This window comes from Pollachius pollachius (genome assembly GCF_949987615.1).
Source record: "Pollachius pollachius genome assembly, chromosome: 16".
NCBI lineage: Eukaryota > Metazoa > Chordata > Actinopteri > Gadiformes > Gadidae > Pollachius > Pollachius pollachius.
Genome location: NC_136949.1, coordinates 17,335,721 through 17,362,509, shown reverse-complemented (window position 1 = coordinate 17,362,509; position 26,789 = coordinate 17,335,721). Strand labels below are relative to the sequence as shown.

The following is a 26,789-nucleotide window of genomic DNA, read 5'->3' as shown; positions in this document are numbered from 1 at the left end:
ATACTAGTTTGCTTTTAAGACTGGGCCTGGTCCTCTCCGACCAGCCTGACATCAGTTCAATACGATTGAAGTATACACTCGCTCTTTCACTCACGTTGTTGATTCTCCTTCAGCTGGTTGTTGAGTTCCTCCTTCTCATTGGCCAGGTTGGCCACATCGACCGTCATTGTGCGGTTGGACTCTTCCAGCTACAGAGCAGCAAAGACACAGAAGGGGGAGGGGGGAGATTTTGAGTTGGTCTCTTCCAACACATCAGTAATGTGAATATGCAGACCTAGAGATCAATGGTATGCACAAATATTATTTCATTTACAACCATTTTAAACCAATCACTACAAATCATCCATAACGATCGTTCATAGCGATTATCCATAGCGATCTTTCAAAGCGATCACTCATAGCGACCCCCTCCCCCCATATTCCCGCCGCCTCACCGAGCTGATGGTGGCCTCCTTGTCGGTCAGCTCCTGCCGATGTCGGGCCATCATGTCCTTGATCTCCAGCTCCTTCATGATCTTCTCCTTCTCCAGGTCCGAGTACTGCTCCTCGGCGATAGAGCGCGCCAGCTGCTCAGAGTCCGCCTTCGTCAGGCTCGCCTCCAGCTTGGAGGCCAGGGACTCCCTAGGAGGTGGAGGTGGTGGTGGTGGTGGTGGTGGTGGTGGTGGTGGTGGGAGGAGGAAGGCGAGGGTTATATGAAAGTTCCGGACCAGACAAACTCAACGGCCTCGTTTACAAAACACCAGCTGACAGCTGCCGGGTTAATTAAGGCATCCTGAAATAAGAAGTGTGCTTGTACTGAGGTCAGCATGGCTGAATGGATACATTTATTTCCGTCTACATCTCACTCATCGTATTATTTCTGTATCTCTGGGGTAAATACAAAGAATATCAATCTATTCATCTTATTTATTTCTCAATGCAAAATATTAAAAAAAATAGCCATGCCACTTTAAGTCCTGCACTATTTCAGGTTGTCCCCGCGTGCAACCTTTGGTTGAACTGTATCTCTGTGTAAATTAATAAAATACCCTTCATCGGCCAGCCACAGGCCCAGCCCCTTTCTCTGTAGAGAAGACATGCCTGCTTACATAATGCAGGATTACCATGCCTACCGAATGGTTCAACAGCGGCTAGTCTGTCTGTAATGCGTTGCAGAGGAAAGGACGGCAGTAACACAGCAGTAAATCATTGTATCCCAGAATGCTTTAAAATGTTGTGTGGTAGGCCGCCTCTAAATTGGTCCAAAATTGGAGTTGAAAAGGGATCAGAAAGTATCCATTATAGAAACATAAAATCCAGAATTAGAGGGAGTGTGAAATGTCCACAACAGTGCATGATATGAAGTTTTGAGAGAGGGATTTCGGCCTACGTTTTGGTAGAGTCATCAAACACTTCATGAATCACCCATCAGCGTAGTTGACGAACATTATTCACCCATATGTGAACTTGTTACTTTCACTGTTACTTTGACATTTGTGGGGCTTTCCATTTGGAGGAATGAAAATTAAGTGAGAGAGTGTGAGTGAGTGAGCCAGTGAGTGAACGGGTGATTGAGTGAACGGTGAGTGAGTGAGTGAATGGGTGAGTAAACGAGTGAGTGGGTGAACAGATGAATGGGTGAGTAAGTGAACAGGTGAGTGAGTGAACAGGTGAGTGAGTGAGTGAACGGGCGAGTGAGTAAACAGGTAAACAGGAGTGTGGGGGCAGGATGCTTCCCAGAAGGGGGCGGTACCTCTCCTCCTGATACTGCTCCAGTCTCTGTTGGGCGTCTTGGTACAGCTTGTTCCTCTCGTCCCACTCCTCCTTCAGCTCCCGGATCTGGGTCTTGTATAGAGTCTGGGGAGGAGAGAAAGAGAAATGCCTTTAAAGATGTTCCATGCTAATTACCAACATGTTTTATGGACCATCGCGCTAGGGTATGATGCTATTAAATAGATTGGTATATTACTGTTATATAATATAAAATGATAACGTTTACCATATCAACACAGTCTCAAAATATGAACAAAAATGAATAACAATGCAACTCTGACGCAGAGAAGGACAGACAAGAAAGGGGTGGGGGAGGGGAGTTACCGTGAAGTATTGCTGCGTCTCAAGCTGGTCTTTCAGATCCTTCAGCTGGCTGTCAGCCTCCTGCTTCTCCCTGCAAGGGGACAGAGACATCCCACTCATTAGGGACCTGCAGCGTTCCCCCGCTCCCCCGCAACAAATAAAGACAACACCCCAGCCACCATAAAGAACAATCAAAACGCCCCCATTATAAACCCTTAACAATCAAAATAATTAAATTGGTGAATAGCAGCGTGTATGTGCATTTTTGTGTGTCTTTATGTCTTTGTATATCTGTGTCTGTGTGTGTGTTACCTGCGTAGCTCCTGGTTGTGTCTGTGTGTGTGTTACCTGCGTAGCTCCTGGTTGTGTCTGTGTGTGTGTTACCTGCGTAGCTCCTGGTTGTGTCTGTGTGTGTTACCTGCGTAGCTCCTGGTTGTGTCTGTGTGTGTTACCTGCGTAGCTCCTGGTTGTGTCTGTGTGTGTTACCTGCGTAGCTCCTGGTTGTGTCTGTGTGTGTTACCTGCGTAGCTCCTGGTTGTGTCTGTGTGTGTTACCTGCGTAGCTCCTGGTTGTGTCTGTGTGTGTGTTACCTGCGTAGCTCCTGGTTGTGTCTGTGTGTGTGTTACCTGCGTAGCTCCTGGTTGTGTCTGTGTGTGTTACCTGCGTAGCTCCTGGTTGTGTCTGTGTGTGTTACCTGCGTAGATCCTGGTTGTGGGTGTCCAGGCTCTGCTGCAGTCCCAGCAGGTGGTTGAGCTCCTGTTTCAGCTGCTTCTCAGAGCCCCGCAGCGCAGACACCTGCTGGGTCTGCACCACCAGCTCCTTTTGGCACAGGCCACGCCGCTGCATCTCCTGCTCCAGACGCATGGTCACCGTCATCACCTGACACACACACACACACACACACACACACACGTTAGATGATTCAGTCTAAACAACAAAAACATGAGTGGGATCACGTTGGGGAGATTCCATTATTATCGAGGTGATGGACAGGACCTCAAAACGTAGATCAACATATGGGGGTGTATTGAGGGGAATGAATTAATTTCTTAACAGTTCTCCCAGAGCCCTGTCTCTGACCCACGATGTTAGTTGACGACACCTTTTCCCTGCCCTCACCGCCTACCTGCCAGAGCCCCGCCTCTGACCCGCACAATTGAAGTATCAAAGAGGAAATATGATGACATCTATTCCCTGTCCTCATCCCCGTCCCTGCCAGATCCCTGTCTCTGATCCCCACTGTCGGTTGATCAGACAATGTTTTGCCCTTCCTGTTTTTATCCCCCTCCCGGTCAAACATCGGTATCTAACCCTTGAACAATTGATTTGGTTTCACCTTCATCCTGTTCTCATCCTCCTCCCTGCCTCCCTGCCTCTAACCCCCTACTGTTATTAAGGGGCTGATCAATGGTAACTGAGGGGCTGGTATTCACATCAAAGTGCTGTTATTATGTCTTAAAGTCAACAACAGATCCCCCACCGACCAATAGGTCTGGGTGGCCATCTAACTCAGGTATCACACCCCTTTGATCCTTCAACCTAGAGAGGGTGTGGGCGGTTTGTGATGGGCTTCTTCTGCATAACGTTAACCCAATAGGAGTAAGGGGGTTGCACCTTTTTGTCTTTGAACAGGTATTGATTGGAAGGGATCCTTTAGCCCTTCCCTTTTCATCTGTTTTGATGAATGATCGTGAATGATCGTACCTAACAAACTCTGTAGGTTGCGAAGGAGTAAAAGCTGCTCACGTTTTGAACTACACACTTTTTCCATCTAGATTCCACTTGGGTTTTGGATTGTCGGTGCCGTTAAAGTACTTAACTATTATGAAGAAGCATTAACGGCACCTACAATCTTCAGAATGAATGAGAGGAGGGCTATCAATCAAATATCGCTCTTCAGAAATGGTCAATCACAGGAGAGCCTGCCCTGCCTTGGTTCCCTCCCCAATAGTGCCAAAATTAAATTCGAGCGAGAGAGCAGATCATTTGCGAGAGGCTGTTAGGCGCAAGACGCTGTTTTGTGTGACCGAAGTTATTCCCCCCCCTCTCGCTTGCAACGAGGTAATGCTCTCGAGGAGCCGTTTTCCTCGCTCAGGGAGCAGCACTCTGAGTGCGCACGCACGCAGAGATAATTTGCACGCTCGCAGTTAATATCTATGCGTGTGAAATAATATAATACGCCCGAATGCATGTTTTATCACATTAGTGCTTTATCGCACTAATGTGTCGCCATACAAGAGCTTGTGACTAAAGGATTGAACATTGCATCTTGCCTCTATTGTGGAGGTGTGGTCTGAATGCCCCCCCCCCCCGCCCCCCGATAATCTAAGATTGCACAGGATGTGATGGATCTTTCTGATGCTTAAAGTATACCTTGATAACCCTTATTTACATATTATGATAATACATTTCAGATTACTGTGATCGATCACTTAAACTGAATAACTAATTCATTATTATTCTCCTTTAACCTTGAAGCACATTTCAGGTTGTCAACTCTAAGCCACGAGGGAGGAGGATGCTCCCTCATAGCTAAAGAGCCTGTATAGTTATCTCTAAAGGACTATAACGGGACCTCTCAGGATATCAAATGCATAATGTAGCCTAATGCCTGCTTGCCTTCCTTTCCACTTCAAGCGACAGTTCAATCTTTCTGCTCTCCCTCTGCATTTGGGGACCGGCTCCCCCTCTACACACACACCTCCTCAGTGAGCTTGTGCTTGTCCGTGCGCAGCTCATCCAGCGTGTGCTGGCTCTGCTTGTAGTCGTGGTCCAGCATAGAGTGCTCCTTCTCCAGCTGGAGCAGCCGGCCCTCCACCTGCTGCCTCTGGCTGCGCTCCTCCTGCAGGGTGCCCTCCAGCTCTGGAGGCAGACAGGCCACACAGTCAGACGGCCACTCAATTTGTTATTATGGGAGCAAGGGACACACATAAACACACACACACACACACACACACAAACTCTTGAGTCAGCACGCCAAGGTTTGCTGACATCTTGTGTTTTTGAAGTTGGAGTTTTCTCCAAGGAGCCTAACCCCGCCCTCCGGCTCACCTTTCAGAGCCCCCGACTTGGCGTCCTCGATGGACTGGTAGATCTGGTTCTTGTTGGCGAGGCCGGCCTTGGTGGCCTTGTGTTCGGCCTCCTCCTGCTCCAGGCTCTGCTGCAGGGACTTGAGTCTGAAGGTCAGGTCGATCTCCTGGGTGCTCTTCGCCTGTGCAACAAGAAGTGGAGAAAGAAGACGACGGCTCACTCACTGGTCTAGCGCTGCTCCTAGGTTATGCACGGCTATCAAACTTAAATATCAGATCATTTTGATGGATATGTAGCTCTAGTCTCAGCTTATTCATGTTTAGCCATCAGTTCAATGCATTTATTAATTTAATTCAGCTAGCTACGGTAGCTAATAAGATGAAACAAAAACCTAATCCAACGATATCTTGAAGACAAAGATCGATATATATATCATTGATTTAAAACACCAGTCCAGTTGCATCAATGGAAACCAAGTTCTGAATTCCCATGCATTTTTTAATGTTATTTTTCTTCTAAAAATGGGAAATAGAGAGGTCAGTACAACAATAAAGTGAAGCTACTGAAGTGAACCAGGCAACATGGAGCTTTAAAGAATCGCCTCACCTTCTCCAGATCTGTGATGGTTCGCTGCAGCTCCCTCTTGGTGCTCTCAGCCTCAGAGAGAGACGAGCGTACTTCCTTGGCCTCCTCCTCCAGCCTAGAGATGCGTCCTGAGAGAGAGGGAGACCGGGAGAGAGAGGTTAAGGGAAATGGCCTTTGACGTGTCGGCCAGCAGAACCATAATGATTGGACTCAAAGCAAAGCAAAGTGCAGTATTTTTATTTCTTCTGATGAGTCGAGGTAAGGCAGGGGTCTCACAGATATTAGGGTTTTAACCAAGAAGATCAAACACCTTAACCATCAAAATATCCTGACGCCTTTTTTCAAAGTCTAAAGTCTATTTTAAAAATAGACTTTGTAATAATTTTACAAAATAATTTTACTACAAAATGTGGAAATTCTGAGGGAGATATGTCGCAGACACCGGCCAAGGAGAGACATGACATAAGGCACTAGCACACGTTCCATTCCCCCTTAGGAGCCAAAACAACACGCCAATGTTTTTCCTCTGTTGGTTAATCCGTTAGTACAGTGACATACAATCCAAAACAGTACATGCGAACTAAGACCATTCTAAGGGCTCACTCTGCTAAGATTGGTTTCCATAATGTTGACGTGAAGGGTTTCAAACAAAGACAATCTCACATGATGTACTGGCCCCTGGACTAGTTAGAAGCCTATTTGCTACCCTTGGCTGCATTCAGGGCCCACTCAGAGCCTTCTCAACAGATGTTTCCACCCATGATCAGATCTTTCCTGGTCCTCACTCCAAAGCAACACTCGCTCCAATCTGCAGCCCTGGCCAGCTCCGAGCTCCAGTTTCTGTCACGGTCTGCATTTTCCCCCCTCCCTCCTGCATAGTGGCCATGATGTCCACTGACTCTGCCTCACATTGGAACCTGATCATGAAATGTGTCTGTACGTGGCATTTGTAATAGTGCTGCGGTCTCTCATGCAACAGAGGTGTCTAACCCCGATGAGACGTCCAGAAAAAAGTAAAAGGTCAAACTAGATCAAAGAACAGCAGCCTCCTCTGGGAGGTCTGAACCCACCCTGCAGCTCGGCGGCGCTCTGGGCCCCCAGGCTCCGCTCCCTCCGCTCGGCCTCCAGCTCGGCCTGCAGGCCCCTTAGCCTCTTCTCCAGCTCCACCTCGCCCTGCTCCAGCCGGGCGCACTTCCCCTGAGCCTCCCGCAGGCTGGCCTCCAGAGCCAGGGCCTGCTTCAGGGCCTCCGCCTGGCCCCGCCGGCTGCGGTCCGCCACCTCCAGCTCCGCCCGCAGCGCGGCGCTGGCCTCGTCCAGCTGCACCCGGACACAGAGGAGGATGAATGGGGAGGACAGGAGAGACATGAGGAAGGGGCTACCGGCCATCATCTACTGCAGGGAATCTAAGGCCCGTCGCTTGCAGTGGATCATAGATGTGTTTATTCTTATCGTTTTACATGTTATTATAAACTATTGTGAAATAAACACTGTAAAAAGGTTGATTGACAAACATGCCATGGATAACAGTACCTTATGAATAAGGTAACAAATGTCTAAACTTGATCCAAATTAGCTCCTTGAAGGACATTTAGTTTCGACTGTGTGGGGTTATGTCATGAGATTGATAAGTGCATTAAGGTTTGTAACTTTCACTTCCAAAAAGTCAGAAGCACGCCGCCTCTAACGCTTCGTTCAACCATGAGCGGTTATGAGATTCCCCAGGACCTTCTCTTCGCTATCGTTTAAAGATTTCTAATGGAGGCCATCGTCGAGGCCACAGAGTACATCACATTGAAATGAGGAAGGCTTTGTAGAGCACCAAGTTGAACTGAGGTTGCATCTATAAAGCACATTTTGTAGTTGAGGCAGCATGGCTCCCACTCACTTGTCTTTGCAGCTGAATGTTCTTTTCTGTGGAGACCTGGGAGTTCTGGTTCCTCCTCTTCAGCTCTTCCAGCTGGTCTCGCATGCTGTTCACTGATTTTAGAAACATTCAAATGATGGAAAGAAGTGCATTTGTTTATAATCACATTTTGTCAAAGCCCCCCTCCTCCACCAACACAAGGCAGAAAGTACATCTATAACGGTAACACTACGTCATTGTTAAAGAGTCATTACTTACAAACTATTATTACTGTACCATTATGTTGTTGTAGATTTATGTTTTTACCCAGAGCGTCTTACATGGGATTTATTTTCATATACATATATACACAGAGGATCGGCATGTTATGCATATTGGACAGGCTGCATTGAAACTACTTGAAGCTAGCGACATGAAACACGATAGAATTTGGTGAAGAAGTAAATACTTTCACTTGCAGGGGCGACCAAAGAGATGAACCAAGGACTACAGAGTAAACATCGGCCACATCAATTATTCAGTGGTAGTCGGTATAGTGGTCCCAAAGAACTCAGATTCAACCCCCTTCCCTGCCTATCCCCACTGCCCGCAAAAAGGTCCAAAAGCCCATAAAAACACGCGTATAAAACACACATATAAAAACAAACAAGCCACCATAAAGGGAGGGGCTCACGTTCGTTCTCCAGGCTGCGCTTGCGCTCCATCTCGGTGTCGGCCTTGCGCAGACTCTCAGTGTTCTGGTGCTGCAGCAGGGCCCGCTCCATCTCCAGCTGACGGAGGGACGACTCCACACCCTGACGGCTGCTCATCTACACCCCCGCCGGGCAGAGGGAGGGAGGGATGGATGGAGGGTGAATTGAGGGATGGAGAGAAAGAGAGGGGGAGTTGAGGGAGGTAGGGAGAAATGAGGGTGAGAGACAGAGACAGAGGGTGAGTCGAGGGAGGGAGAGAGAGATAGAGGGTGAGTCGAGGGACAAAGGGGGGAGGGGGTTTGACCACAGCAGCAACAATGTCGTCAGAATAACAAAACAACACTGCAGTAAAGCTGTTTGCCGCGGCTCAACAACATCTGTTCCCCTAATATGGGCCTCCCTTCGTCTTCTTCCTCTAAAGGCCCCTTGTCCCGTCCATCCCGCTCTCACCTCCTCGTCCAGCTCTTTCACCAACTTCTCCAGGCGGCTGGTGGCATGCCTGGTGGGAAACACACACCAGCGAGGGATAAGTTACTGCTTCTGTGAGTGTGTCCAAACCATCACTATGACCCGGCGCGCCACAACGCTGAGCTAAACCACTGCCAACAATTAAGGAGTTGAGGTAAGTTAGTAACGCAATAAGTTGACATTTAGGTTTGGACAAAATTACTTTTTCAGCTTGGAATTTCGAAATGGACCTCCAAGCGATTTTAAGCCACTTCAAACCACAATAGCACATAGCAGAAGATACTCAGGGCACTGAGCAGCAGAAACTATCAGACGACCTCCTTCATAGCCCAGCTTATCTCCGTGGGTGGGGGGGGGGCAACCAATTTGGAGGTAAACGAATTACGTGCCGTTGAGTTGGCCCCTTCAAAAAAGGCTTGGGTGTGGACTAATCTGTTAATCGGGCAGCGACCCTCTCCTCTTTAAGACTCCGCCATCGATATTAGATTCAAACAGAATATATCTCTGTCCCTAATGCAGTCAGCTCTGTCGTTATCTCAAAGAGTCCGCTTCTAAATCTGCTGCCGAGAGCAGAAAGGAGAGTCCAATTGAAGTGCGGCCCTGCCACCGTCTCTCTGGAAACCAAATTAGCAGAGATCAATGTCAGAGTTCTCTTCCGCCTCCATTGCTCTGCAGGAATTGCAAGTGGTGCGCGATCAGAACGTAGATGGACCGAACAAACTTTCAAGATTAGATTAAATGTGGAGGAGAAAGAATTTAGGTTTTTCAGTCATTATGTTTCAGTAAATTTGTATTATTCAGTAGTAGTTGGAGAGGATTTGTTTAGTGTTTGTCTGCAGTTTTTTTATATATATATTTTCGGTATCTCGGTTTTATTCGCCTTACTGTCCTGTACTTTCTGTTAAGTCACCTTCCTTTCTTGGACTAATGAAGGATATCCGATGTGGATCTCATTGTTCTTCACCATTGACTCCTCTCTAATGGCTCCATACCTGCACTTGTGGTCCAGCTCATCCTTGGCCTGCATCTCATGGTCCAGCTGCTCCTCAAGCTGGTGGACCTTCTCCTTCAGCTGCTTACACACAGGAGGAGCAGTGAGGAGGAGCAGAGAGGAGGAGGAGCAGAGAGAGGGAGAAGAGAGGAGGACCAGAGAGGAGCGAAGAGAGAAGGACCAGAGAGGAGCAGAGAGAGGGAGAAGAGAGGAGGAGCAGAGAGGAGGACCAGAGAGGAGGAGGAGCAGAGAGAGGGAGAAGAGAGGAGGAGCAGAGAGGAGGAGGAGAGAGAGGGAGAAGAGAGGAGGAGCAGAGAGGAGGAGTGAGGAGGACCAGAGAGGAGGAGGAGCAGAGAGAGGGAGTAGAGAGGAGGAGGAGAGAGAGGGAGAAGAGAGGAGGAGCAGAGAGGAGGAGTGAGGAGGACCAGAGAGGAGGAGGAGCAGAGAGAGGGAGAAGAGAGGAGGAGCAGAGAAAAGGAGTGAGGAGGACCAGAGAGGAGGAGGAGCAGAGAGATGGAGATGAGTGGAGGAGCAGAGAGGAGGAGTGAGGAGGACCAGAGAGGAGGAGGAGGAGCAGAGAGAGGGAGAAGAGAGGAAGAGCAGAGAGGAGGAGTGAGGAGGAGCAGAGAGGAGGAGGAGCAGAGAGAGGGAGAAGAGAGAAGGAGCAGAGATCAGGTTGTGACATTTATATAACTTTCAGTAACCCATTTTGAACCTTTGAACCTACTTAATCAACAACCGTCACCTCTTGCATGTGACACATGCAAGTGTGTCACATGCATCTGTCTGATGTCTGCAACATTAACGCTGCTTTTGGGAAACTGTGAGAGAGGTTGGATCCATTTTAAGCCTTTTTGGGACCAATGGAGAACACCAATCCGGAGCAGTGACGTCTACGGTCAAGTTAGGTTGCAAATGCAGACCGTTATTTGCAGACAGATCCTTTTCACAACAAGGGTATGAGGCCCTACTCTTAGAAGATATGGCAGTGCCCCTTTAGGAATGTTTTTTTAACTGGTTAAGCTCATTTATATGTTGATATATTATACCGGTTTTGTGACAGAGCCATGGATTCATACTGGCTCAAAGAAGGGTTGAGATGGTAGTGAAATAAAAGTACATTTTGGTAAAAACATTTCTGATTAAGTTTCACTATTGTGGAACTCAGATATCAGCAAGAGGACATTTATACCTCAGACAGAAACATTCCTTCACACACACCCACACACAAACCAACCCCTACCTCGCCACGAGAGCCGTCCTTCTCATCAGAGCAGTCCTCCTTCAATGAGCTGCATAGATTGCCACCAAGCAGCCTGACACAGAAATAAAGAGAGAGAGACACCGGGATAGAGAGAGGGACAGAAACACACTGAGTCAACGTCTAATTCGGTTCACACATGTGTGTACTGCCCATGTCCACTATGAATGCCTAGCCTACCTTTGTCAGTGGGTCATACATTGACCAATGGCCAAAAGTCTGGAGGAAACTCTCAGCAGCAGTGTACAAACCCACTACAATCGGGCCCTTTCCCTTTTAGGGTCTTAAACAGTACCGTCCTCCAGTAATCCGGTGGGTCACACTTCAAGTTAGAAAGGAGAAGGTTGTGCATGTACCGTGTCTATATTAAAACTTAATACTCTGGAAAAAGAAAAGATTGACTTTTTGAACTCAGAGTTGACCGAGTTGTCCTCCAACTCTGTGTGACTCCTTTACCGCCAGCACCTAAGATTTGGCCCGGCCTTTAAATGTGTGTGTGTGCGTAAGCGTCAACAGTGCCCGTTTCAGTAACCATAGGCCTACCGTACAAAGAACTTTTCACCGTCACGCATGTTGGAAATGTGCAGGAAAAACATTCCAACCACTTTTTTTTTGCCACACAGAAATGCGTTCCAATACTACAGTATTTTATCTTGAAATGTTGAATTGCCTTGGAACACCTAGCTAATACCGAGAAGTAAAAACATCATACAATAACTATATCTATGGTAGCGATGCTTCGGACCAGGCCAGTGAAACGCAGGAACAACCCAAACTGTTTCACCACAAGTTTTTCTATGCAAGGCTGAGATTGAAAATTGCAACTCATAGGCAATCCAACCTTACGAGACCTTAGTTGCCTATAAAAGATCTCTGGCCAGTTCTTTAGTATTTCCATCACAGAAGATCAAATAAGAGAACACCAGGGAGACTTGGCCAATGGGACGCAGCCAAACATGGAGAATGCAACAGATGGGTCTTTTATACATGCATTTGGAAATCGTGTAGTCATAAACACCCCCCCCCCCCCCGACCCCTACATTGGAAAGTAATTTCTCACCATTTGTTGAGGCTCGGTAAATACTTTTCAGAATATTTCAGAAGTTGTCATCATCTTAAATATTGTGCAATGGTGGATAACGTTTACGCCTGACAATCCTTCAGACAAACAAACAGACTTCAGTCTTAATGACGTGGCCATCATCGACCGTTTACTGTCTAACCTCCAGCCTGTTTAATTTTCATGCATCTGGGGGCAGGGACGATGTAGCAGACAGTCTTGAGTGGCCAGAGGGTGAGAGGGAGGGTGAGTACAAGGCTTCAGTGTGGACCTGAAACAGGCCCACAGTGTGGCTCACAGCAGTGCGTTGAGACCCGTTCTTTTTATTTTTTTATTTTAAAGGGCCATCCGGGTGAGCTCTCCCACTCTACCCCTCCTCCCCGTAGAGGTCTGGGCCCACAGACATATTTCCTGTTTCCTGAGAGCACAGAGCCCCTTAAGAAAGCAGACCACACCCTTTCTTGCCACCATTCACAGTCACCTAGCCAACACACGTATAATCACTGCAACGCCAACATACAGCGGTCGTCAAGCGAGGCAAACGTGTATGACCACGACATCACAGATGATGAAATTATCTCCTATAAATAGCCCTGGGAAGGAGGGGACAGCCGTTTAGACTCAGGAGAGGCAGGGGAACTTACTGGTCCTCCTTGAAGTAGGTGAACCCCACGAAGGGAAGCTGGTTGCCCACGAAGGCTCTGGGCTGGGGGAAGGTGTCGCCCCCTTTGACCTTCTCAATGTCGTCAAAGTTGCTGGTGTCGATGTCACTGCTCAGCTCTGGGACCACCGGGGCCACCGCTTGGAGCCAGAGAGAGAGGGAGGGGAAGGGAGGGTAGATAGACAGAGATGAGAAAGGAGTAGAGAGACAGAGATAGAGGGTCAGAGAGGGACCATGATGTAGAGATTGGAGAAGAAGGGAGAGTAGAGAGAGACAGAGAGAGGGTCAGAGAGAGACCATGATGTAGAGATTGGAGAAGAAGACGGGAGAGTAGTGAGAGGGTATGAGAGAGAGGAACCATGATGTAGAGGTTGGAGAAGAAGGGTAGAAGTTAGGTCAAACACTGATCATGTTGACTCTAGGACTTATATCTACATGGAAAACAAAAGCACATCAACCTACACACGTTCAATACTGCACCACATTGTAACAGCGGAATACATTAGGGCTGCAACAATTAGTGAATTCATTGATATGGAAATCTACAGAAAATTCATCAAATCAAATTTGGCTAATTGATTTAATAGTTTGTAATTACAAAAGTACAAACACCAAACATTTGCTTCTTCATGCTTTGGCAATACAAGCATCTCGATTAAAAAAAAACGTTAAATTAATTTTATTTTGTGCCTTGGCTGCTAGTCAGATAAAGCAAGCAAATACAATTAATACAAATTGTATTAATCACTTTAGACTTCTAACTTGCTTGCTATGCTATATTTGGTTATTTATGGTATTGGTAACAGTTGGTAACACAATTTCCTAACAGTTAAATACTTTGTACAACACCATGTACAACACAGGCAATATTTTCATGTTAACTTAACGCAGTGTTTGTTTACTAAGGTATTGTACATTAACTAATTATATTCAATTTTATTTGTACAGCCCTTAATCACCGGTACAGTCTCAGTCTCATAGGGTTAGGCTGAGGGTTAATGGCTTAAGCCTAACCCTGTTAATTAATGTACAAATTATGATGCATCATTGTGAACGGTAGAGGGGGAGTCAGGAGCCTGCTCATTGGCCAGCGCCTTGCTAGCAGCGAGCAGTAGACCAACACACAATATATATCTGTAACGGGCGGTCAGACAGACAGGTGAAAGGGTCAATGAGGAAGAGGACTGTTCTCCTGCTTTAGCCCAATGATCAGTCCTCAAGAGGAAACAAACATATGCTTCCTCCAACATCACACTTTAACTAAGTACTACTGGATGAAGGCGCCAAAATAACTTGCATCAGATGGAGAAAAAAAATTAAAACAAAAGCATGTTGGGGGGTGGGTTTTGGGGTGACTGACAACTCAAAAAAAAAATAGAGGAATGAAGCAAACTTTAAGAAGTGGGATGAGAAGCAGGCGATCTGCGGTGAGACAAGAGCGAGATGAGGGAGATGGGGGGGTCAGCAGTCACAAGCCAGGCCTTGCGGCATGACTTCCCAGCATGCTGTGCGATAGCAGAATGCCTAATGACAGACAGCCGTGGCCACAGTGAGAGTGCGGGAGCTGGAGCAGGGCTCCATTCTTGGGTTGCCCCTCTCATTAGGAGCGTCCACAGCACCGCACTCAGCCCCGCCCGAGTACATCTCTCCCTCTGTCCACCCCTCCATTCATCTCTCCCTCCATCCACCTCTCCCTCCATACATCTCTCCCTCTATCCACCCCTCAATACATCTCTCCCTCCATCCACCCCTCCATTCATCTCTCCCTCCATCCACCCCTCAATACATCTCTCCCTCTATCCACCCCTCCATCCATCTCTCCCTCTTTCCACCCCTCCATCCATCTCTCCCTCTATCCACCCCTCCATCCATCTCTCCCTCTATCCACCCCTCCATACATCTCTCCCTCTATCCACCCCTCCATCCATCTCTCCCTCTATCCACCCCTCCATACATCTCTCCCTCTATCCACCCCTCCATACATCTCTCCCTCCATACATCTCTCCCTCTATATCTCCCTCTATCCAGCCCTCCATCTCTCTCCCTCCATCCACCCCTCAATACATCTCTCCCTCCATCTCTCCCTCCATCCACCCCTCCATACATCTCTCCCTCTATCCACCCCTCCATACATCTCTCCCTCTATCCACCCCTCCATACATCTCTCCCTCCATACATCTCTCCCTCTATATCTCCCTCCATACATCTCTCCCTCTATCCAGCCCTCCATCTATCTCTCCCTCCATCCACCCCTCAATACATCTCTTCCTCCATCTCTCCCTCCATCCACCCCTCCATCTATCTCTCCCTCCATCCAACCCTCAATACATCTCTCCCTCTATCCACCCCTCCATACATCTCTCCCTCCATACATCTCTCCCTCCATCCACCCCTCCATACATCTCTCCCTCTGTCCACCCCTCCATACATCTCTCCCTCCATCCACCCCTCCATACATCTCTCCCTCCATCCACCCCTCCATACATCTCCCTCCATACATATAGCTATCCCTCAATACATCTATCCCTTCATACATCTATATCTCTATCCATACATCCATACATATATCCAGCCATCCAGCTGATACATCCTTCCATAAATATATCTCTCTATCCTTAGACCCATCCATCCTTCTATTCAACCTTTCATACACATATATACAGATGTATCCATCTGTCCATCCCTCTAAATATCAACTATTCCTTCATCCATAGATTTGTCAATTAAGATAACCCTCCATCCATTCTCATGTCTACTCATCCACCAATCCATCCATCCGTAAAGCTATCATCTATCCCTACATCTATTCCTCCATCCATCTATGTGGGCCCATCACTCCAGCCCCATGAATAAGTACAAACAGATACAGCAATAAAAATGAATCCAGGGCAGTCAGCCAACAAATGTAACTGTAAAAGCAATGTAAAAATATAAACCGACAATGAAGCATTGTGGAACGTGCACCGTTGTCATGCCCTTGCAGGTAAGTGTGTGTGTGCGTGAATGTGCGCTCGGCGTGTGCGTTACACGTGATTTGTAAGCAATGAAAAAAGAAACACTGGCAAGGGAACAATGCAAGCACTTATAAAAGCAGAGTGGTAGGCTAGGTGGCAGTAGTAGTGGTTGGGTGTTTCAGACTGATGAGAGGTCAAGACTGTTCTCTTAACGAGACCCAGGTGAACCAAGAGAGAGGCAAGAGGAAACACGGATAGAATAAAGTGACATCCTTCTGAAAAATAATCCTTCTTTTACTGCTTCGCCTACTTCATACCTTGATCTTTAGGTTAGAAGAAGCGTTAGAGGCAGCTGAACGACTGGGCCATCGGCCATTAAACAAAGCACAGTGCAGAAATGATTAAAGCACATAAATAGAAACGGAGACATAACACGACCCAGCACAGGGAAGGAAGTATATGTGGATGTTAATCCTTGGCTGCGTTAAATCCCATGCTTTATAAATGTATCAAAAATATAAAGATGGATATATATGTCCATGTCCCCAAGCCAAGCTACAACCATTTGATTTGGGATTCACCAACTATATTTTTTCAATGTAGGGATGTTGTGTCATGGAGCAATATGGCAGCGTACTCAAACCCATCTTCATCATGCATCAAAGAGTTTCACCATCCATAATAACAATAAAACAATAAAAGACTTACTCTGTCGGATGGTGGCAAAGGTCCACTGGTCGTTCTGGAAGAAGGGGTGCCGTTGGATCTCATCCACGGTGCTGCGTCCCAGCCTCACCTCCCTGGATGGGCCCACAGGAGGCCAGTGGTCAGTGCTACGCTAACTTTAAAACACATACACACTCTCTCATCCCCACAGATGGCGAAATAGTGACCACCGAGAGCAGACCACAGCATGTCCAGTGACCGAGCCTACGGTGGCATGACCGGCTGCGCGCCGCTGGGGGGCGGCGGTGGAGGTCGTGGTGAGGCTAGAGGGGGTGGGAGGAGAGGGGTTTGAAGAGCCTCAGGTCCTCCTATTCCCAAGGCCAAATCAATGAGTTCCGGGTACAATAGCAGGGCGTGGGCGTCAGTGGTCTCAGAAAAAAACTAACGAAAATAAGACGTGTGCCTATCGAGGACGTGACTTTCACACTGAGACTTTCACACTCCTGCCCTCCGTGCCTCTGCTCTCTCCCTCCCTCTCCCTTTCATTTTTACAAATCCTTCTCCCTGTTTGCTCTCCTCCCTCAACTCTGACTGGGCACAGGGCTGGCTGGGGCAGGAGGGGTGGGGGGACATGAGAGGGGAGTGTGACTGGTTTGGGGCCTGCCACGTGTGGGACATTCCGGATCCAGCAGAGAGCGAGTGAGGAAAGTAAAGAACACGAGAGAGAGAAAGAGTGAGACAGAGAGTCATTCAGACACTGAAGGAGAGAATGAGGGCAGAGCTGGCTGGGACTCTACGACCGTAAGTGAACAGCGACAGAGACCGACAGAGTGCGAGAGAGAGAGAGAGGGGGGGAAGAGGAGGGAGATATTAAATGAACAGAGGAGGGGGGAAATGGAAAACGGCTGGTAAAAAAGCGGAGGAGGAAAATGCACAAATAGTCGCCAAACCAGAAACAGGTGGTGAGGAGGAGGAAGACAACTGACGGAGTTAGTGAGCCAATCACAGAGGGAGTTAGTTAGAGCTGCAGGTACATGATGTGGCAAAAAGGTGGACGCAAGTGCATTTTGACATTGAAGAGGGCTTTTATTGTCAGGTGTGTGTGTGTGTGTGCGTGCGTGCGCGCCGGCCCGCTTGTGTGTGTGCAGGCGTGCATGTGTTTCAAGTGAGAAGGTAAATAAACATTAGGACCATGAATAAAAGGCTGCTCTGTTTATACTCAGCGCAGCCCCCCCCCCCCAAAAAAAAAGAAATGGAGTCTTGTGTTTTAAGGAGCTCCCTCGTTTGGGGGTCTGACACCAAAGTAAACAGGAAGCAGCCCCCAGTGGGAGGAGTGGATGCTAACTATAGAACTGACTGCACCACGCCCACCCACACACTCCCTTATCATCTCCACCCACTCAGAAACACTTTTTTGAGTGCATTTTCCTATACGTACGTTTTATTCATTACTACATTCATGTAGTAAAATAATGAGCTGTAAGAACTTGTAATAAACACCCTGACTCAAGACGATTGATTCAAGTATATATGACTTCATAACCATATTTCAATGCTTATATTTGACAGGTTGTCAGGGATTCTAAAGTTATTTGGGCAGCATCTAAAGATTATTTTTCAATTAACAATTTCACCTCGAGTCTAGATGAATAGATAGAATAAACTAAAGGGTTAGAATTGTTTTCTAGATTCTAGACTACAAATGGTCGTCCGCAAACCCATACAATTCGTTCAGATCGCTTTGCCTTTGACTGAGAGCAATAGATAAACAAATCATATTCTACATATGATCAATATTAAATTGATCAATATTAAAAAATGTATACTCAGGTACACTTAACCTAATAACATTTAATTTAAAAAAATAATAATAAACATGCATTTTAATATAGATAAACCATGCGTCATTCATCAGTGATGCCAACGAACCGTGGCAGCACTCAAAGTTATAACCACTCATTTTTTTAAGAATTGGTATGAGAAACCAAAGAATAAAACTGTTTCCCCTTCTAACTTTTGTCACATTCCTCACACATTCCTGTCAAACGTTTCCTCTCCATTTTCAGCAAGGGTTGAGTTCAGACAAAAGGGGACATACCTCAACCCTCACACATGCTTGAAGACTTTTTGAGGCCCACAATTCTTCCCTTATCCATCATATCTTTGCATTGTGTATAGTTCCACTGAATATTTGTGAGGCAAAACATTTAAAAGTTATATTTGCACATTAGTCACATATTTTAAATTGTTTTTACATATTTTTCCATTTAATTCAGTATCACAAATGATAATAAATAACGTAAAACATGAAAAAAATGTCAGTTGACATAGCAGCAAAAAAGATACTAAATCAGAAAATACCTATGGTTTATGTTATCTATACTTTCAAGCAATGAAACCTAAACCAATACTGAGCAAATATGAGCCTTTTCTACAGTAAAAATGCCTGCGTAATTCTGAATTGTATTCATTTGAACCATCACTACTGCTATAGAAGTTAGATACAGGCGGTGTATATATTGTGAGGCAGGTTTACCTCTCAGTGAGGAAGAGGTTGATGAGGTCCCTGACATCCCGGGACATCTCCACGTCCTCGGGGAAGCGAAGGCTGTTCTTGTGGTCCATGATCTTCCCGTAGGTCCCCACAAGGGACTCCGCGTAAAATGGGGTCTCACCTGCTCACAGGGACCGGTTACTTTAACGCTGCACTCATGTATTAAATATCAGGCAACCTGGTTTAAATCATATCCAACACAAGAGTGGAAAACACAAGGATGACTGCAGTGGAAAAAGTTACAAATAATTAAAACAATTATGAATAAAGAAAAGAGGGAATCATTTATTTTCTTTGTTTACTTATTTTGGAGCTTTTACACTGCAGTCCTCATCTGTGTTTGAAATTATGTTAACCACTTGGCTGTCAAGAATAAAAGCCATCCAGTCGTGCTCAATCAAACCCAGATGTGTCTGGAGAAACAAAAGGCGAGAAGGTCCAAATCTGAACAAAAGTGATGCAGTGAAGATTAAATGAGAAAGAAATGAAATTAAAATGTAGTCCCCTCATAATGGAAGGGGTCCAAACTTGCACACAGCACCCCTCGATTCTAAAAACAAAAATATACTCAAAAGTGTGTAGGTGTGTGAGTGCCATGTTCCCGCCGACCCCAATCACATATCGGCTGCTGCCAAAGTTACCACTGCTCCCACGCACGCCTACTCACCTCAATGTGGACCAGATAAATAAGTAAAACCCGGCAAACTCACCGACCAGCATCTCATAGATGACGACGCCCACGGACCACCAGTCGCACTCGCGGCCGTAGTAGCCCTGCCCTCCCTCCGACTGCAGCACCTCGGGGGAGATGTAGTCTGGCGTGCCCACGGCCGTGTCACAGCGCACCATGCCCGTCTGAGGAACCGGGGAACACACACACATATATCAACCAGAGATCCAGTGTCAAAGATACTTAAAGTGACTATTTGCCTCTATCAGAAGCCGACCATTTGTAGGCTACTGAAAAGTGATTATTTCTAGGCAATTTTGTTATACTTTTTGAAATTGAATTAAAGAAAATAAATTTGAAAAATTTAGTTTTCTGAGACCGCATTTCAAGTGTGAACCCAGGTGTATAAGTGATTAATCTAACATAATGTTGTGTGCTGCACTGAATGACACAAAAGCACGGGTGGAGTAATGTCGTAGTCTGACCACACGGTGGTGCACCGCACAAGAGTTGAGGATTGTTTTTAGATTGTACCATGAACAAAGCTGTGAACTGCAAAAAGAGACTTTGCTTCGCAAATTGTCACGTCAGTGACTTTATCAGGGTTATAGTTCATTTTGGGCATGGTTTTACTCCAAGTTAAAAAAGAAAGGTGTTCAAAGTTGCTGAGGTTGAGTCGAGTGCAAAAAAACAACCAACATTGAAACAGGTGAGGGAAATGTTTTAACAGAAACCATATTTCAGACTTCCTTTTTCCTTCACACATGAGCGTTGACCTTCATATTAGTTTGTTTTGGCATAGAGCTTATCATTTGACAGAGCATCACCTCAACGGCCCCAGGTTTCACAACCAGAGGGAACACTGATGTTAGAGAACTGAAACGTATGTTCTTTGTTTACAGAGAACAAAGAACCATAGCTACCATTCAAGTGTACATCTGAAAACAGTGTTTTAATTTCGCCGCATGCATCCATTTTGTTCCAGTGTCGGAAACCTATCAATACGCCCGTTCCCTGCCCGACCAATCATTGATGAGCTGGCTCGAACCTCCCGCAGAGAAGGGTTCCTTACCCATGCAAGGACGTGGGTGCGTGTGTGGGTCTGCGAGGCATGCTATCGATCAGCGCTGATCTCCACATACGTGTCGATGCCAAAGTGTCTAACCCACCGAGTCCATCCGCATGCAGGTACCGAAGTCGGCCAGCTTGAGGTGGCCGTGCTGGTCCAGGAGCATGTTGTCGGGCTTGACGTCGCGGTGGATGAAGCCCATGGTGTGGATAGCGTCCAGTGCCAGCACCACCTCCGCCGTGTAGAAGCGCACCCACTTCTCGGGGAGGTCGTAGTTCAGGGTGAGCGTGACCAGGTCGCCGCCCGGCATGAACTCCATCACCATGTAGAGGTGCTGGTCGTCCTGGAATGCGCAGCACAGCTAAAAAGGGGTCAAACACACACACACAATTATTATTATTAAACCAAAGTACTTGATCCTGATCAAGTATTCAAATCACGTTCAATGATGTTCCAAGGGTGTGCATTATTATTACCTCTGCCTTTTAACCCTTGTTATCCGTAAATGACCCGGACAAGGGTAATTTAGGGACAGTCAGACGTTTAAAGGCAGATAAACATATAAGATAGTGGTCAGGTGACACACCCCTAAAAGAACACGCCTTCTGATTGTCTTCTGGTGGCCGTATCGCCCCCAGAAGACATTAAAAACAATGATTATATTTATTGAAATTATATTAGCCCTGACCTTGCAATACAAGTTTCAAAAACGTACAATGGGTTCTCAAGATATCTACAAATTTGTGTTTAATCAAGTTTATAGTGTCAATTATTTGGTAATTTCGCCTAAACCTATCTCTACTAAAACCTCTCTAACTTCTCTCTATTTTCAGAAATGTAACATACCCAAAGTAAATATTTGCATATTTTCCAAATATGCAGATTGATGAAGAGGTCAAGAGTTCCAATTAAATTCCCTACAAATCCAACCTAAACCACAATGGATAAATACAGCGACCAACCAGATGCTTCCATGACCGCGCTAAAACATGCTCAAAGCACCGCGGAACAATGTTCAAATTCCAGCTTGTAAGATTCAATAAATAGCGATACAGATGAAGATGTCACTTATTTAATCACTGTTGTAACTGTGGTCTGAGTAAAATAAACTGCTCCAGGCTGACTCATTAAAGGAAACATATTTTGGCGGTGGTAGAAAACCACGGCTTTGTGCCCCCCCGCCCCATACATTATTTTCCAATAACGGGACAGCCCGTCATTCTTCATCAGCCCAAAGATGTGTAGAATTACAAACATACACTTGGCCATTACTAATAGCAAAGTATGGAGGCTAGGGTGCTGTTTAATTGTCAATGTCCTCAGTCATTCGCCTTACCTAACCCCTGCCTGCTCCTTAATAGCATGCATCTGAACACACTGCTTGTCGAAAAGTATTGACTCAAATAATGACATGATAATTATGCGCATTATGTGATGCATGGTTGCGGCTGCTGTCTCCTAGTAGCGCGAGCACGTCTGATACCTGAACGACCCAGGGGCTGTCTGAGAAGGCCATGATGTCCCGCTCCTCCCAGAAGAAGGCGGAGTCGGAACGTTTGATCATCTCAAACTTGCTGAGCTGCTTCATGGCGTACACCTTCTGAGAGGCCTTGTGGCGGACCTGCAGATGGGGGGGGGGGGGAGGTTAGTAGATACACGGAAGAACACCTAGACCCTCCGCCCCCCACCTCTGGTGGTGGGGTAACCTGTAATGACACCAACAATCCAGACACCCACACCCATAAGAAGACATGCTTGCACAGGACTGCAACATAAACACCCCCTACTTCATGCAACTCCACCCTCCCCAGAACTAACTCCCCACAAGCAAGAATTCACACATTGGAGAGATCTCCCTCGGTCCGTCCACACACACACGCACACGCACACACACACACACACACACACACACACACACACGACTTGTCTCAGCTCGTTCCTACACCGTTCTGAAATCCCCCCCTCCTCTGAGAAGACAAGTTCAAAGCATTCCATTTATTTTTTAGTAGCAAACTTTTGCTTGAAAAACATCTGGGGTGGATGTGTTTTAAGTGCAACATGTAAATGTACATGACTCAGGCATCAGAATCAGGTCAAGGGTGTCTCGTGCTATTAATGTTGCTGACTGCCGAGTTTGCATAAAATAATCCTGCAGGCCACAGAGCCCTATTAGAACAAGCACAGACGCTCCCCGGGATGAGAAACTGCATCGCACAATCATATGAATGTTCCGCGTGGCAAAGGGGCATAACTTGAAAATCGTGGATCTTTGTACACATAGTCTATACACGCTTTCTGCTCATTGGGAAGCTACAGTCCACCCAAATTCTAACTCACTTATTTTGAAAAATGTGTTTTAGTGTCCATTGACTTTTGACGTACTTCCAACTCATTTAATTTGAAAAGAGTGTTTTAGTGTGCATTGACATTTGACTTACTTCTAAGTAACTTATTTTGAAAAGTGTGTTTGAGTGTTTATTGACCTTTGACTTTCTTCTAATTCACTTATTTTGAAAAAATGTGTTTTAGTGTGCATTGACTTCCTGAGCGTTGGCAGAGGCCAACAGTGAGAGGAGGCGGTGGTGGCAGTGGCTAACGTTGGACAGCTCCTCACCAGTTGCACTTCACCGTAGGCTCCTCGGCCGATCAGCTTGACCCGGTCGAAGTCCTCCAGCTTCACCTGGAGCTCCCGCAGCTGGCCCACCGCCTTCTCGTCTGCGGCGGAGACATGAGAGGGGACGACGACAGAGGTCAGCATTGGGATCAAAGCCCAGAGGACGGCGGCTCTAGCTGACTCCCCTGGAGAAGTGCAGGGAGGGGAGGAGGGGGTCTACCACTCCTTTCTCCCCTCCCTCCCTCCCCTTCTGCAGGGTCATGTTTAATTGGTTAAAGTATGAGCAGAGGAAGTAGAACAATAAATGAGTGATATTTTGAGTTCACCTCGGGCACAGGACTAGGTCATTACCAAGGAGGAAACGTGACAGTAGCCAAAACATGCAGTATCATCAATGTTTTGGGCTAAATAGTGGGGTGGCTTAACTTTGTTGAATACACTTCCCCTTACCTCAAATGAAAATACTTGTTCATGTATTGACCTCCTTAATGACATTTATTCACTGCACAGGCAGTGACCATTCCGGAAACACCTCACACGACTCCAGCGCAGACTACAGACTCTCCTGGCCTAGGTGTTCAATCTTGCTATAATTGATGCAAGTAATCAGTAGGAGTCTACTTCAGTAGACTGAAGTAGCCTAAGTGTCCCTCCCCGTGCAGATAAATCACACGAGACAAGACAGTGCCTTACATCTGTTCAGGAATGCATCTATGTTTTTGTTTTTCCGGAGGGCAGGGTAGTTCAAATCACGGGCCAATGCATTCATGGAATCCTGTGGGACAGAAAAGTGGGAAAAATTACAAGCTTGTGATTTGACTGTTAAAAGTACCATTGTCATGAGTGTTTAAATATGTTCTCCAAGTGGATGGTTGCATCATTCAATTGTAATGTACTCTGGCAAGTTTTACAGGAGTTGTGAAAGATGCGCTTTCCCTTCCTCATACATCGTATAGTTTTACATTTGGGCTTGCCAAACCCTAGTTGAGCCGGAGTAGCACCATAAGAAGATTATTCTAGCCAGACTGTAGTCGAAGGTGATCAGGCACCATTATTTCTAGTTTCCAATTGGGATTTGGAGATATTGGAACATACAAGACTTAATTCCATCAGGTTTAAGAAAGTAATAATGAATCTCTTTCGTATCTGCTGGCCATAAACAGTTTTCAGAGCACCCACCACACCAAACCAATGTACGCCAAAACCAATACAGAGCACCCACCACACCAAACCATTGTAAGCCCAAACCAATACAGAGCACACCAGACATTGCTAGCCGTGAAGTAGAGTGTAAGCCCCCAACCAAAATGGCCGCCCAGTCCAAATCAGTGATGATGCGACAGGGCAGTATGTGTGTGTCTGCGCTTGTCAAAAAAAAAAACACGGGTCACTTTTGGTCAACTGGGTGCCCTGGCCTTGTGGAACAAATCTGAGCCTTTAAATAGAGAGTGGGGAGAGATGTGGCCATGCAGCCGGATGGAAACTCACCCCAGCCCCAGGGGGCTATTGTGGGACTCGCCGCTACAGGGCTCAGACTTTAGCAAGCATTCTGGGAGATCCAGGGGGAGGGGGGGTTCCGGGGAGGGAGGTCAATTTACATTCTCCCTGTCAGTGTGTATGTGTAAAAAAAAAAAATCATATTTGGTTGTGTATAGGCAAAAAAAAAAAAGATTATACTACCAAATGTGCTGGTGTATTTTGCTCTATAGGGTCATGAGCAGATATAACCTTGTTACGTCAGGCTTGTGGAACACACCCTGTTGTTTCTGAGATGCATGAAGTCTTTCTTATATGCTCTTCTTCAATTACAATACCTAATATGCTTGTCCGCTCGAGGCGCTCAGTGTTTGACAAATGGACCAAAGAAAGTTCAATGTTTAAAACACCAGATTACCGACTTAAGAAAAATAGTCAACATTTCCGAGGTAATCATCCCATTTAATGTGGAATTGTCGATTGCGCTAAACTAACCTTTTAGATAGAAAAGTATGACGCTTGTGTTTCATTTTGTTATACTAATTTAAGCTAAGACTACGAACAAAGATGTCCATTCTGACTCCCTCTCATCTCAAACTCGATAGTCCTTTCTGAGCAAAAACACACGCAGTGTTCACTAGGCATTGTGACCAGGCCTATCATGTATTCCAACTGGATCTGTTTGCGTCTGAACCACATCCTTACACATCCATATATACGTGAATCGTCAGGAAGCTGGTGTGTTGTGCTACATTTTATCCCAAGAGTCAATTCCTGGATGTGAGGTCAGCTTCCTGGAGGAAGCAGAGTGGCCTACAGTCATCGCTTTACTAATGACTGGGGGGAGCCCCACGTCCACCTCCTGCTGGGCTCTACCAAACAACAGCATCATCTGGTCTCATGCTTCTACTTTGTGTACAAGAAAAGGAGTCAAACTTCACATAATTTCCCTGAAACTTTGAATAAAATTACGTTTTCTGTTTGACCCTTATGATATGGTCCTAGAGATTGGGACTCCTTATTGTGGGAATTATTTTATCGTAATAGTCACAAAATATCTCAACACATGTAACCAGGCCTGAATGGATTATTTATTTTTGGATCATTAACCCCATAATAACCATTTGGAAACAGTACACTTCCCTCTTCTGAAAACATCCTATAGCCCAGCCTGTATGCCAATCGCCTTTTGATCCTAGGCCAGCAACACTGTGCTTATTATACTTGTAAGCATTATACATGTCAGCAGTAATCATGAACAGATCAAATCACTCAATGCGTTATATCCACTTGTAAAATAAGTAACCACTTCCTTGTTCCATTACTAAAGGTGCTTTGGTAAAAGTTTAATCTTTCTTCTTTGCTAGTTCTAACCTGCCACTGCTAAGTAAAATCTTCAACACTAGCAATGTTAGCCCTGTTTTGCATGGCTCATAATTTGTCATTAACCTGAAACATTACTTTCCTAAAGGACTGTACTCATACGAGTTATACTTACTCTAGTATTCTAAAGGCTATTAGATATGTGTTTTATTGTTGTGTGTTGTGAGTTTCTACTTCAATACATTATAATATAACAAGTAAGCTATGCTGCTAGCTCAATAGTCAAAATATAGTCAAAGAATATACAATATTGAATACAGCCCTTTGTTGGGCAATTCCCAATAATGATTAGGAGTAATACTTAACACAAACTGGAAGATATATCATTATACATGGGAATGAATGTGTGTGTGTGTGTGTGTGGGGGGGGGGGGGGGGGTGTTGATGAAGAATGAATGTATAGGATTTGCAAGAGACTTTTTCCTCCAGAAAATCATGTTTTACCACTCTAGACAGTGTTTTCACAATCGGTATTATTGGATTGTGGTAGAACAGCGTACTTCACCAGTGGTAGGCCCAATTACAGTGGTGGGGAAGTGACTCTGGGTCCTCAAGTGTGTATCCTACATTATATATGTCGTGTGTGGCAACAAGCTACATGATGTAGAGACCCCGGAAACGTCTGTGTTGAGGTTGTGTGGCAAACAAGGAGCTTTAACAAAAAGTGACTGCATCTCAGTTCATCAGGGTGGTTTGTTTAGTGCTGAAATAGCTCTTGTCAAAAAGTGCAGGGGGG

At 46.0% G+C, this 26,789-nt stretch overlaps 1 protein-coding gene across 1 annotated transcript in view; it reads right to left on the bottom strand.

Annotated features, from left to right (window-relative positions):
- LOC307087797 (rho-associated protein kinase 2-like) overlaps window positions 1–26,789 on the bottom strand; it is a 36,501-nt gene that overhangs the window by 8,629 nt on the left and 1,083 nt on the right. Inside the window, 22 exon segments of the mRNA XM_079753444.1 lie at window positions 95–188; window positions 435–621; window positions 1,733–1,836; window positions 2,077–2,146; window positions 2,750–2,934; window positions 4,757–4,917; window positions 5,107–5,266; window positions 5,692–5,798; window positions 6,741–6,987; window positions 7,556–7,647; window positions 8,208–8,343; window positions 8,677–8,725; window positions 9,687–9,766; window positions 10,929–11,001; window positions 12,651–12,807; window positions 16,330–16,421; window positions 18,824–18,962; window positions 19,552–19,696; window positions 20,681–20,941; window positions 22,064–22,201; window positions 23,195–23,295; window positions 23,888–23,969. Coding sequence (XP_079609570.1) covers window positions 95–188; window positions 435–621; window positions 1,733–1,836; window positions 2,077–2,146; window positions 2,750–2,934; window positions 4,757–4,917; window positions 5,107–5,266; window positions 5,692–5,798; window positions 6,741–6,987; window positions 7,556–7,647; window positions 8,208–8,343; window positions 8,677–8,725; window positions 9,687–9,766; window positions 10,929–11,001; window positions 12,651–12,807; window positions 16,330–16,421; window positions 18,824–18,962; window positions 19,552–19,696; window positions 20,681–20,941; window positions 22,064–22,201; window positions 23,195–23,295; window positions 23,888–23,969 — 2,860 coding nt within the window.